The sequence below is a fragment of the Staurois parvus genome, unplaced genomic scaffold (assembly GCF_062004578.1).
Source record: "Staurois parvus isolate SC_StPar_1 unplaced genomic scaffold, SC_StPar_1.0 ptg000297l, whole genome shotgun sequence".
In the NCBI taxonomy this organism is placed as follows: domain Eukaryota; kingdom Metazoa; phylum Chordata; class Amphibia; order Anura; family Ranidae; genus Staurois; species Staurois parvus.
Window position 1 is genome coordinate 6684483 of NW_028318093.1, and position 14467 is coordinate 6698949.

General features: G+C 41.5%; 1 protein-coding gene across 2 annotated transcripts in view; it reads right to left on the minus strand.

Moving 5' to 3' along the window:
* Window positions 1-9725: 9725 nt before the first annotated feature.
* The window catches only part of AIMP2 (aminoacyl tRNA synthetase complex interacting multifunctional protein 2), a 29733-nt gene continuing 24991 nt past the window's right edge, over window positions 9726-14467 (minus strand). For both annotated transcript variants that reach the window (XM_089682759.1, XM_089682760.1), the window contains one exon: window positions 9726-10329. In XM_089682759.1, the coding sequence (XP_089538885.1) occupies window positions 9944-10329 (386 nt within the window). In that variant the 3' untranslated portion in view covers window positions 9726-9943. The remainder of the gene's footprint in view (window positions 10330-14467) is intronic.

A 14467-nucleotide genomic window follows, 5' to 3' on the forward strand; every position in this document is an offset into this window, starting at 1 on the left:
GCGTCTTAAAGAGAGCCCATCAGATATTATATACAGCAACAGTCCTAGGATGAGGTGTCACATGATGTGTTCCCTTTGTTGGACTGTAAAACATTTTCTGTGCTCTGCACTTGGTAAAGTAAGACCAGGGTCAAGCAGTGCAAGCAAAAGGCTTTACAGGTCAACAAAGGGAACAGATGTCACGTGGCACCACATCCAAGAACTATTGCTGTCAGAAGCCAGTAAAAGCGTTCCTATTGGTCAAAAGAGTGGCAAGTGGCAATCCCCTGATTTATTCTTCACCCCCTCAAGCTTGGCACCAGCCACCCTTTTGACCAATAGGAACACCTTTATTGGCTTCTAACAGTAGTGTAGGATGGGAAAGGTGGGTGAGCAGGCTTTGGTTTAAAGCATACTCCCAATTTTGTGAAATGGTAAAGAGGGACACGTTGTAGCACAAAGTATATAGGTAAAGGCCACATTCCTACCACTCCCCCAATAATGTGGCCCATGAAGAATTTATCTGTGGAAAAAAAGTTTAAACAGACTAGTCCTTATTTCAAATTTTCTTTTATATTGTTTATTCAAAATAACAAATAAAATTGGAAGGTAGACAAAAGGTTTAGTGGACTATAATACTTTTGAAAGGGGGGGTTCCCCTCCTCTTACCTCCCCCCCCCCCCCCTTTTTTTTTTTTACTTAGGATGTCCAGTTGCCTCCGTATGATCTGTGTATTGTATTTATACTGATTGCCATAAGTTTGCCTGTTCTTGTGTACCTTGCTTTGTTATACTTTTGTATGATTTCAATAAATGCAACTGTTAAAAAAAAAAGGACAATTAAAGAGGACAGAGGGACTTAACCCCAAAGAAGACCAGTCCTATAAATAAGTGACATGTGGGAGCTTTGTTAAAGGACTGGGGCTTAGTCAGTGTTAGGAAAGCTGAGCTTTTACAAAGTAAAAAAGAAACCTGTATGTCATGTTAAACTTTCAAAAATAAAAATAGTGTCTGAGCGTGGACAAGATGCCACTAGTCCTTTTTTATTAGCCATAATTGCCTCTTCTTTATTTTGTTGTAAATGGGACCTAATTTTCTTTCTTTCATCATGGCGAAGCTCCACCTACTGCTATCCATAAAGCCGATGAGAGTGCCCTAACTGACCATGGTCATTGGACAGGGGATAGGAGTTGGCAGGGCTTAGTCAAGGACTGGTAACAAAGTGACTCTAAATCAGAGAGGGGCACAGGCAAGGCTTGGTCTGCAGTGCTAATGACAAAGAACAGAGTTCACTGGCCTCTTTCTAGAGATCGTCCTAGGTTCTTCCTCCTTGTGAATGCCCACCACTGCATTACAAAGTCTAGTTCTGCTCAGCCACAGGGCGCCACACAAAAACCCACCAATGCAGGATTACAGTCTTGTGCTGCTCAGCCACAGTGCCACCCATCGTTGGTATGGCAGCATAGAACACTGGTCCAGAGCCCAAGGAATGTGACAGAACACCTTACAGATCCCTTACCCTTGTGACCAGTAAAAGATCAAAGGTTTGCAGAAGGATGGCAAGATTACGGCCAGTAAATGTAGAGATTTCTTGGCTCTGCATTCACTTATAAGAACATTTTGGGGTGTTTTGCTGCAAATGGTGGAAATGAGTTCCGCTTTAAAGGTTCAGTAAGGAGCAGACTTTAACTATAAGGGACCTAAACCATAACTCTGATCATAGAAGACCACTATTTCTGTTTTTCTTTCACTATAGTGACCCCACGGATTACCAGCGACTTTCTCTCGCTCAGCAGAAATAACCTATTAAAAGATTTGAGGCAGAAGAGACATAAAAAAAGCACAGACTAAAAAGGAGCACAAACACAAGAAGAAGAGGGTGACGTGGGTCATGGTAAGGAAATACATCCATAAGTTTCATGATGACATTGTCATTGGTGGTCTTAATAAGTAACCTACTCTGAGAACCTGTCATAACGGAATTACAGACTTCTATTATATGTTAAAGTGGACTTGTCAGTAACATTACAATTCTGCATAAATCCATTTCTAACATGTATACAATATACAGCAACAGTATTGTTTTTAACTGCTTCCCGTCTGCCCTATAGCAGAAGTACTGCTACAGGGTGGCAATGGTGCGCAAAATCACATATATATGCGTGCTTTTGCATTTCCAAGTGGTGGGTACACGCGAGGTGCGCGCTCACCCTACCCGCGCTGCCATTCGCAGTCGTCAATCACCGAGTTCCAGCTGGTGATTACCGAGCATCTCTGATGGGGGGGAGAACTGTTTGTAAACAAAAGAGTTCTCTCCTTTGTCAGCTCCTGCGCACTGCTTTGCATGGCTGTGCATAGCAGAGCCATGTAAAGCAGTGTGCTTACAGGGAAGCACAAACACACAGCACACAGTTAACCCTTTGATCGCACCCACATGTTAACCCCTTCCTGCCCAGTGCCATTAGTACAATGTCAGTGCTTTTTATTAGCACTGATCACTGTATTGGTGTCACTGGCGATGTCAGTGACACCAAGTCAGCTCCCCCCCAGTGTCAGAATGCCTGCCACAGTCCCGCTATAAGTCGCTGATCACCGCCATTACTAGTAAACATACATTTAAAAAAAAAAATCCCAGTCTATATCTGCAATTTGTAAACGCTATAAATTTCATGTAAACCAATGAATTTACACATATTAGGATTTTGTTTTAGCAAAGACATGTAGCAGAATACATTTTGGCCTACATTTATGACGAAATTTGATTAAATTTTTTTTACTGGACATGTTTAATAGCAAAAAGTCAAAAATATTGTTTTTTTTTTCAAAATTGTTGGTCCTTTTTTTTTTTATAGCGCAAAAAAAAAACGCACAGGCAATCAGACTCTATGTGTGGGGAAAAAAGGACGTAAATTTAATTTGGTTTGCATGACCGCGTAATTGTCAGTTAAAGAATCCTTAAGCTTCAGGCTGTAGCCTGAGACAATGTCATCAGTCTAATGCAGGCAGGCAAAAGCATTTGTTCAGGCTCCTCCCACTGATCAGAATGTAATATTGTAATAATTCTATAACGCGGTAAATTCAGAGGCTGATCTATGTCAGGTATTGCTGAACACAGCCAATACATCCAGGCATCAGGGTTTACATCACCATATCATTGCAGAGCTGAGATCTCAGTCCAGTAAGAAGAAAATGTGTTTTTGTTTAACTTCAGCTTAATCCTCCAGGCTTTACCACACTCATTATAAAACTTTTTTTGTATTTTTTGTCTAATACAGAATAAAAAGCACAAGAAGCAAACAAAAAGAAAAAAGAAAACAATGACAGCACAGGCTCTGAAGATAGCAGCGCAAATCTTAGTAACACAGAGGAAGCAGCTAAGATTACACCCAGGGAGCTTCTGAAGAGGTAGGTGGAAAGCCATTGATGTTCCAAAGCCATTGTTGTTGTGCTGCTCCTCGGGTGGATTCTTATGATCTAGGACAGTGGTTCTCAACCTTCCTAATGCCGCGACCCTTTAATACAGTTCCTCATGTTGTGGTTACCCCCAACCATTAAATTATTTTCATTGCTACTTCATAACTGTAATTTTGCAGTGGGAGGAATAGTGCCCCATCATTGGTGTCAGTGGGAGGAGTAGTGCCACATCACTGATGTCAATGGGAGGAATAGTGCCCCATCATTGGTATCAGTGGGAGGAATAGTGTCCCATCATTGGTATCAGTGGGAGGAATAGTGTCCCATCATTGATGTCAGTGTGTGTGTGTGTGTGGGGGGGGGGTTAGTGCCCCATCATTGGTGTCAGTGGGGGGGGGGGAATAGTGCCCCATCATTGGTGTCAGTGGGGGAGGGATAGTGCCCCATCATTGGTGTCGGGGGGGGGAATAGTGCTCCGTCATTGGTGTCAGTGAGGGGAGGAATAGTGCCCCATCGTTGGTGTCAGTGGGGGGAGGAATAGTGCCCCATCATTGGTGTCAGTGGGGGGGAAATAGTGCCCCGTCATTGGTGTCAGTGGGGAGGAAATAGTGCCCCATCATTGGTGTCAGTGGGAGGAATACTGCCCCATCATTGGTATTAGTGACACCAATGATGGGGCACTATTCCTCCCACTGACACCAAAGATACTTACCTTGCTGACCCCTGCTCCAGCCTGGGCTTGCTCCCTCCCATCTACAGCCAGCATACCTGGCTGCAGCAGCACCATCTGCACGGTACAGACACTTACCGGTCAGCTGTCTTCCTTCTTCAGCCGCTCTCCTCTTCACTCGCTCCGGCAGCACCCTCACTCGATCTTCTTTGATCTTTGCGCTGCCGCTCGGCTCCTCCTCTCCAAGCTCCACCTCCTCGCCGGTGATTGGCCGCCTGTGTGCCTCTCCTGAGCTATAGTTCCACCAGCGAGGAGCGGAGCTGTTGAGTGATTCCGGGGGTGTGGCCAGATGACAGGGGCAGCATGTCATCCTGCCCACACATCGCCTGAAGACAGATAGAGGAGCGGTGTCGCGGAAAATATGTGTTTTCCGATGGTCTTAGGCAACCCCTGTGAAATGGTCGTTCGACCCCCAAAGGGGTCGCGACCCCCAGGCTGACAACCTCTGATCTAGGAGGTTAAACAGATGAGCTGCAGAATACAGCTGTGAGATGACAACAGTTAGGCTCCATGTACACTGCAGCTGATAAACTCACGTTTAGGAGCTGTTCTGCATTTTTTTCAGCAGCCCCTGAACTCTCCCTAATGTTTTCCTATGTGTCCATGTACACTATGTCATTTACAGGCAGTTGAGTTTACAGTCGTTTTTTTTAACGCACCAAACTTGCGTTCAGCAGTAGATTTTATCAGCGTTTCAAACGCCAAACGTTTGTAAACGCGGCTAACCACTTTTATAAGCGTTTGGAAATTTTTTTTAACTCTTCCATTTCCAGATGCTGTCCAGAGCCTTTTTTCATCATGAAAAATGCATGCAAAGCATTTTCCCAGTACTCAGATGGACCTGGTACACCATACTTTGAGGTTTTGCATAAAATAAAATGTTAGACACTGCTGCAATAATTTCTGCACAGAAATGAGCTGGAACACATCCATACACCATAAAAAAAAGACAGGTAATCTCAACACATACTGCTCTCTCTGCTTCTGCTCTCTCTAGTTCTCTCAAAATGTCTGAAATAGTTACTTTTTTACTGTTTTTCAGTGCATGTTGGGCATTTTGGAAGGTCTCCTGAGGTTATCTTTAAAAAACGCTTCTAAACGCAAACGCTCATAAACGCGGTATGCAAATGCAGCTAAACAGACGTTTTTTAACCTATATTTTCCAGCAATCAGTTTCCATCGGTCAGAAGTGTCCCGTGTACATGGAGCCTTAAAGTGATGATAAAGCTTTAACCGCATGCTGCCCAGCCACTGTACATATACGGCGGCAGGGCGGCACTCACAGGCAAAACCACGTTTTAAGACGTGTGTTTTGTAAACAAATAGGGGGCGCGCGCGAGGTGCGCCGCCGCCCTATTTGTCCCGCGGATCACCACCGCAGATGTCAGTCGCCGGGTCACAGCAGCTCCTTAGCGGCTATGTCCCGGCGATCGGCGCCAAACAGTTACAGAGAGCACAGCTGCATTAGCTGTGCTGTCTGTCACTTCCTTCTCAGCTCGAGGATGAGCTGATCGAGAAAGAACAGTTTCTCTTTCTCAATCAGCCTTGTCCCGCCCAGTACTCACTCCCGCCCCCTAGTAAAACACTCCCCTCACTCAGATAACCCTTCCCTGCAATATAAAGTTAACCCCTTCCTCCCCATTGCCATTAGTACAGTGTCAGTTTTTTTTTTTTGCACTGATCACTGTATTAGTGTTTTTGGGGATGTCAGTGACCCCAAGTCAGTACCCCCCAATGTCAGTCCCGCAGTTTCGCCATAAGTCGCTGCCATAAGTCCCTGATCGCCGCCATAATTCGCTGATCGCCGCCATTATTAGTATAAAAAAAAACCTAAAAATCCCAGTATCTTTCCTGCCATTTGTAAACGCTATAACTTTCACGTAAACCATTTAATTTACACGTATTGGGGTTTTTTTTAGCAAAGACATGTCGCAGAATGCATTTTGGCAGAAATTTATGACTAAATTTGATTTTTGCATTTGTTTTTTACTGGACATGTTTTATAGCAAAAAGTCCAAAATATTGTTTTTTTTTCCTCAAAATTGTCAGCCTTTTTTTTTTATAGCGCAAAAAATAAAAACCGCACAGGCGATCAAATACCACCGAAAGAAAGCTCAATTTGTGGGGAAAAAAGGATGTAAATTTCATTTATGTACCATGTTGCATGACCGCACAATTGTCCGTTAAACTAGCGCAGCGCTGTATAGCAAAAAAATGGCGTAAATTGCAGTATTTATACCATAGTTTGTAGACGCTATAACTTCCACACAAAGCAATCAATATACACTTATTGGGATTTTTTTTACCAAAAACATGTAGCAGAATACATTTTGGCCTAAATGTATAACCAACTTTGAGTTTACTATATATTTTTTATAGCTGAAAATAAAAAATATTGTTTTTCTTCAAAATTTTTGGCCTTTTTTTGTTTATAGCGTGAAAAATAAAAAGCGCACAGGTGATCAAATTACACCGAAAGAAAGCTCTATTTGTGTGAAAAAAAGGACATAAATTTTGTTTGGGTGCAGCATTGCATGACCGCGCAATTATCAGTTGAATTAGTGCAGCGCCGAGTAGCAAAAAGAGGCCTGGTCATTAAGGGGGGTAAATCCTCTGGAGCTCAAGTGGTTAAAAATGTATTGTACTAGGCGCCCAGTAAATGCAAATATGCAGCCTCTTGGCAGCTGGGTCTTGGCTCTGAGGGGCCGCATATTTGCATACTAAGTGTAAACAAAGAATGTGCCAGAGCGTGCATGCTGCGTGCTCCCAGCACATTCCCTGGTACCTCACGGAAAGGACCCAATCACTACTTGTGGTCGGGAGCTTTCTGATCATGTGGCTGTTAAACAGCCAATCACGGTGGTCACATGACTCTAAATCTCCCCCCAGCACCAAGGGGTTAATAAAATAACATGTATATATATATATATAAAATGAATTATAAGGCTCTATGTATGGTTTTTCACAGAGCAGCCCAGATTCTCTTTTTTTCCATTTCCGCTGCACTCCTGGCTATTCATTGTTTACATTTTTTTTTTTTTACACTCTACATTTTTTTTTCTACTTTATTGCTATCACAAGGGACAAACTAGCCACTGCATCTGTTAGTAAAGGTAACACTTTGTTTGAACCAGCTTGGTGCAAGTGAACCATTTAAACTTTACTAAAATCTGGACATCTACTTTAAAGTGGAACTGAAGGCACATGCTTACCTCTTCTCTAATGGTCCAAGTCCCTTGCCAGAATCTTCCCCCTGGGTGCCACTCTTCAGGCACCTCCACTGGCTGGCATGGAATGTCAAGTCTCCTGTGCATGGAATAAGGCATCCTGAAACACAGGGATTGCGCCTGCACTGTGCATGCGCAGCTCAGTTTACTTGCCACAGAAGACTGCAAGCAGGCAGAATTGCATTGCAGAAGAGGCAGTGGGGCTGATTTACTAAAGGCAATAGACTGTGCACTTTGCAAGTGCAGTTGCTCCTGAGGTAAAAGCTTCACTTTATAAAGAATACCCAATCACTTGCAAAGAAAAAAAAAAAAACAGCACTTTTGCTTGCACATGATTGGATGGAAGTCAACTGAGCTTCCCCCTCATTTAAGAAGCCCTGAAGCAACTTCACTTGCAAAGTGCAGTCTATTTGCCTTTAGTAAATCAACCCCATTACATATCTCGATATTAGCCTGCCTACTTGCAGTCTGTTGTAATGTGGCTTCAATTATGCTTTAAAGTGGTTGTAAACCACAGACATCAAATATGAACGAATATCGCTCTATAGTGTGTACTTGTATATCCAGAGCACTGAGTGTTATTTTTGTCTGTTGCCCATTCCTCTGCTATCTGCATGAATTGCTTCTGACACCAAGAGAAAAAAGTTGAAGGGGAGGGAGCTCCAGCACACAGACAGCCTCAGCTCTGTTGCAGTGTACTGTGTGAAGGAGTGTGTGTCCCTTCCATCCAATCAGCTCTCAGAGCTCTCCTCACTGAGCTATCCAGTGTGTAATTTCAGCTCCCCATTTTTTCTGATTTCTCAAACAGCTTTTTAAATTCTGGACTTTGAACAGCTATACAGAAGACAGGACAGATAAACATGTACAATTTATGTCGGTGGGTGGTTTTTTGTTTTTTTTTTATCCCTGTGTGTCACCTGATGCCAGTCACTTCACTGGATATATGTAACCACTTTAAGGCTGAGCACGGACATCATTCACTAGGGGGAGTACAGTACGCATTCTTTCCTGCTATTTAACCTAACAGAAAGCATCATGTAACTCTCTGGTCTCATTGCCTTGTCATTTTCAGGTATCTGAAGCCCATATCAGCACCAGCTGGCTGGGTTTGTAAGTACTCAAGGCCTTGCTTCATTTCAGGCCTAGTTTACTTCCATGCAATGCTACGTGTCTTTCCAAAGACAAAGAGAGACCAATTCTGATGTCCTAGGTGGTCTCAGCCCATGTTCTCTGTGTGGTTTTGGGGGCATTTATCTGGCAGTCCCCAAAGGCACCAACGCCTGTAATCTAGTACAGGTTTTTTGTGTTTTTATTCAACCAGGGTGCCTTGCTCTAAAAATTGCCAAAATATTGTACATAAGCCAGTGGATGGATCAAGCCTCCCTTTTAGTTGCACAAAGCCACAGGCTTTCTTTGTACACCATTAAAACCTTCCAGCTGATGGCATCCCAACAACCAATGATATCATTGGTTGATAAGGAGGATGTCGGGCGCCTGCCCAGCATCCTTGTTTGCCCCTTCCCTGCCCCTCTCCGCCAGCACTGGGGTCACATTAGCTGAATGAGTGAAAGAAACATTGCAATACTAGTCCGTACCAGAGTGCAAAGATGTATTGGCTTTGGAAGAATAATCTTCTTTAAAGTTGGGTGACCTACATTTGTAGATGTTGCTGAATTATGTAAAACTATGAGTTTAGTTTTTTACATTTTAGAACGGGTTGTCTCAAGATTGTGCAGAATTTTAAAGGCTGCCTTGACAGAGAAAAAGGTTAAACACTGATCTAGTATCTGAGATCCCTAGTGTTGTAGTACAGTGTAATATTGAACTCTCCTGCAGCTTCGTTGGGCAGGACCAAGGCCTCCCCACATCCAGACTCCCCCATGTGCACTCTGAACTGTTTCTGCCCTATTACTGTAGCAGGTGCTCTAACCACATCTGAGTACTGTGTTGGGCAGAGTCGGTCTTTGACAACCTTGAAGGTCTTTTTGCCATCGTTGATTCAGAATCCCAAGTCTTCATCTAGAGCGGCTGTTTTTGAGCCACCAGCTCAGATTTTCGAGGTTTTCTGCACCTGACTGATGCAGTTCACATTACCTTGATCTGGAGTGTCAGCCTGGTGTTACAGGCTAAAGTGCTCCTTCAGCTGCAAAGACATTCTGGCTACACTTATACTGCAAGGAATAATATGGCATTCACATGAATGTGAACTGAGTGGACCTTCTGTATTTGACACATTTTAATGGAGAACATTAAAATCTCCCTGCATTTTCACATGCTGCCTGAAATAGTTTTTTTTATCCCTCCCAGAGTACATTTTTTAACAACCCTCTTATTCGTATTAATAGTTCATTGAAAGTAGACAAAAAACAAAACAAAAAGGTGTAAAATTATTTTATTCTTTTTCCGCTGAACCATTTTTGTATAAAACGGCCATTTTCAGGGTGCCTTTAAAAAGGTGACATGCTCTTAGGAAGGATCTCCATAGAATATTACCAATTAATAACTGCTTGCATGTTTTTTTTTTTTTTTTTTTTTTTTTTTTAGGGACCTGCTCTAACTCACGGTGCTCATCCACAAAGCTTTTGTTAAGACCGTTACTTTAATAAGTTTAGCACTGAATGGAAGGATGTGAGGTTTTCACAGGACTTCATCCACTTCTCCACATTTGCTGGAATTGCCGTCGAGTTACCAGACTGTTGAATGGCGCACCAACTGACGATGTCTGCAATGGTCAGTTCATTTCCCACCAGCCAGGGAGCCTTGCCTAGTGCAGAATTCAAGGCTCGCAAAACAGCTGCTTTCTCCTTACTGCTGCCTTCTCTGAGTTGGAAGATGGCGGTGTCCACCCAGCTGTCAATTAGTGTGGCTGTAACAGCACTATAAGAGTTGCCTAAGAGGGAGAACAGGAAACGGGCTATGTTTCCTTCACCTTCAATAGGACACATATTTTGAATGTTGAATTTCATCTGTGGTTTAGGCACTACAAAAAAAAAAATAACACAAATTTAGAATGCAACTATGCTAAGCAAAATCATTCCACATCTAGATAAAATTTTGTAATTTCAATCAAAACTCAGCAGCAGCTATCACCCACACCTAGTTGTGCAGTGGAAGATCGGAAATAAGAATGGAAGCAATTACTTGGCAACACAACAAATTAAGTACAAGTGACTCCTAATAACTAATCAGAATCCATGATGTACAAAGTAATTTTGTTGCTTATTTATTTCTGAACTTAAAGCAGAAATTATCCCTTCTATCCTTTACAGCCAAGTAAGATGTCATTTTATCCTCTCTTATCTGACCTGCAGTTGCCACGGTGCGGCACTTTTTATCAGCTATGACACCATATTATGCCGAAGGAAGTTTTTTTTTCATTTTAACTACAGTATTTTACCTTTCTCTGCATTATCTCTAGGCCATAGTAATACTTTGATGGGAATGGTCATGTATAGAGGTAATGCATGTCATACCTTATGCGAAAGTAATACAGCTATGACACCAGCCATTTCATGGCAGTTCGGTTGAGAACATAAGCACACTAGCAATTGTAAGGGCCCTTTCATTGGAAAGGTGTTCAGTGAACCACAACGTGGGGTTGATTTACTAAAACCGGAGAGTGCAAAATATGGTGCAGCTCTGCACAAACACCAATCAGCTTCCAGGTTTTATTGTCAAAGCTTAATTGAAAAAGCTGAAGTTAGAAGCCAACTGGCTACCATGCTCAGCTGCACCTTTTTTTTTTTTTTTTTTTTTTAACAGAACATGGATGTGTCCTGTTTTGTTTAAAACACTGGTGGGCCTACTGTGGCATGGCTGTTGTGGAGCTAAAAGTCCCATCAAGCCTCTGGGAGCCATGCGAGGATCAGTCTTACAATGACTCAAGGACACAGAATTCCACAACACCTAGAGGGCCGCAGTTTCCAACCCTGGTTTGGATGGATCTTGTCCAAGATGTTCTCCATTCCATTTATGACTGTTTTTAGGCAAGAAACCTCATTTTTCTTTATACTTTTGTCACCTATTATTATTATACAGGATTTATATAGCGCCAACAGGTTGCGCAACGCTTTAAATATAACGGGAGACAATACAGCAGCAATACAGTTCAATACAAGAGGGCTCCTTGGAACTTACAATCTAAGAGGCACTTATGATTAGTTTCTTCAACAACTAAAAATAGGGATGCAAAAAGGGATGTAGATTGAGCTTAACAGAACTGCAATCTGATGTAACCTGAATCTGTTTTTTTTTTATAAAAAAACATGACTGAACTGATGACGCTTGTGTGAAAGTACCCAAACAGTCATAATTCAATGCAACCGTTTTGAAAAATGGTTAAATTGGTGGGTTTAGTTCCATTTTAAAGGTATTTCCAAAAAGAGTTAGACCTCGTTCACACCATAGTCTAGAGACGTCAGTTTTTCTGCACGCATTCTGCAAGGGTACAACAAAATCAATTGTTCTCTATGTGCCCTGTTCACACCACAACACCAGTATCACATGCAGATTTTTTTTTCTGCACAGGAATCTGCAACATGTTTAAAAGTCATTGCAGCATGCATGAAAACTGATGTAAACTTATGTCTCTGCCTTTTTTGGACATGGTGAAACAATCATCTGTTTCTACAGAGAACAAAAGCTAATGATCCCAGGACCCCTGTGGATTTGTGGTTGCAGAGAAGTCTCATGCCCAGAGGAGGGATCCTATCACACACTGTCTGGTCTGTTTAAAGGGGGCTTCCTGCTGATTCCCGGTTGTAGTACACCCTACAACAAACTGCGCTTTATGTGCATCTGGTGAATGCGCATTTTTATTAATCTCCCGCATGGATAAAACCACACAGAATATCAATTGAAATAAGTTGACACCATCTGCACAACAGGACCTGTTTTCAACACTGTATGCTGACTCGAATGTGTCACGCTTTCACCATTCTATGAACACTCCTTGTTTTAAGACTTTCACAGTCAAAATTATTTTCTTTTTACTGCGCCATTCACAGCGCTTCATCCACATATATTTATATCACGAATAATGATTTATTATTTATAATCTGTTTACATCTGCCTAAATCTGTGTCCGTTCAGGTCCATTTTTTTTTTCGTTTTAGACCGATCTGAGCAGATGTAGACACAAATCATTCATTTAGGTCCATTCTGCTTATGTCCATTTTTAAGCAAGAAACAATTTTTGTTTATACTTTTGTCATCTATGGTTATTTTCTTCAACAATTAAGGCCAATACCACATGGAATGAAAGCTGCTCTGATCAGCAGGGGATCTATGAATCTATATACTGTAGATTGTACGACCCTAGAGAGTTAGGGACTGATGTGAATGTACAATATATATGTAGAGCGCTGCGGAAACTGAACAGTTCAGTTCTAAAACCTGCTATATATGACCTCAGAACACTTTGGTTAGTGTATACAGCCATGAGACTCAGAAGCAAATCAACTATAGCATGCTTTTAACAAAAAATGGTGTATATATGAGATCTGGTTTGTAATGTGCTTGCCTTGAATATAAAATAATGCAACACATGCCAATTTAAAAGCACATAGAAAGTGCAGACTGCTTCAGAAGATTAAATTTTTATGGAATACTATTTTTCATTGCTGAAGCTCCAAGTATGAGTCCTCATGCAAACTGGACATTTTGATAACACTGGTTATAGTAGCTGTAATAAAGTCACGTTAAAACGTGAATTTTTTAGCGTTTTTGCATTAGCGTTTTGCGCCGTTATTCTGCACTTGTGGTTTTTTTTTTTATGTCCAAAAACGCAGGTTTTCCGCATTTTACTGTGTTTTTACAGCTAAAAACTCCTCTAGAAACCCACTAGTCCTGGGTTTTTTATCCAGCCAACAAACGTTGATTACAGTCTGTGTGTGCTAACATGCTGGGGGGGTTTACTAGCTGTAGAAAAAAAAACGGCAAAAGCCAAAAACAGCAACAGTGGAAACGTCCAGTGTGCATGAGGACTAAGGCTGGACATACACTATACAATTTTCTGTCCAATTTCCTTTAGATTTACCTTCAACTATGTAGTACTAGGGCCTGCTTAATTGGACACAATTGAAAGTGCTGTTTAGGTTTGACCTCATATTATATGGTTTTTGGTAAATCTAAAGCAAAAATCTCAAGAAAATTGTATAATGTATGGCCAGCCTTAAACTTAATGTGAGCAACCTCATCATAGTCCTCCAGCAAGGGCATTTCAATAGCCTGCAAAGGTCTGGATACAAGCACTAGATAAAATATTAGTAACTTGCTCAGTTTTGTGTGTCCTGATTTCTAACTCAAAATTTAATGCAGGACTGCATTCAGAGAAAAAAAAAAGAAAAAAAAAAAAAAGGACATCAATGTATGCTTTGACTGCAGTACTCACTAACTTTTTTCCCAAAACCAGTGGCACATACAGAAAGCTTACAGGACATGCAGCTCAACAATAACAGTTGCTATATTTCAAACAGAGATTCACTTTTTATTTTTCACTGTGAACGTTTACACACGCACGCCTCAAAACAACTACTAGTGCAAATAAAATTTTGGCCTCCATCTGTTACAATCCTAGGAATAAGCAGTGGGTTAAAAAGAAGGGTATTACAAAGGTCCCTGCTCAAATCTAACAATTGTAAAAGTGTACAAGCACTCAAAACCCTAAATGCAACCGATCATATCAGTTACTATAAAACTCACTAGAGTCGCCTCCATGATCGTCACTTTATGTGAACTGGTCTGTATAACAATATGCATACCATACCACTCCCAAGAGTTGTGCAATGATGGTGTCCAGCACCTGTGACAGGTAATTGCCAAACTGACATGTTCAGTTAAAGAGGGCTTTACCTTCAATGAAAAGACTTGTGTACACAAGCTTTTTTTTCCTTTTGTTCCTTCCTTAAGTGAAGCAGTTTAAAAAGATCTTTACAGAGTATTTAAATCTAAAATTGAATCTTCTGAAGCAGTCTGCACTTTCTATGTGCTTTTAAATTGGCATGTGTTGCATTATTTTATATTCAAGGCAAGCACATTACAAACCAGATCTCATATATACACCATTTTTTGTTAAAAGCATGCTATAGTTGATTTGCTTCTGAGTCTCATGGCTGTAT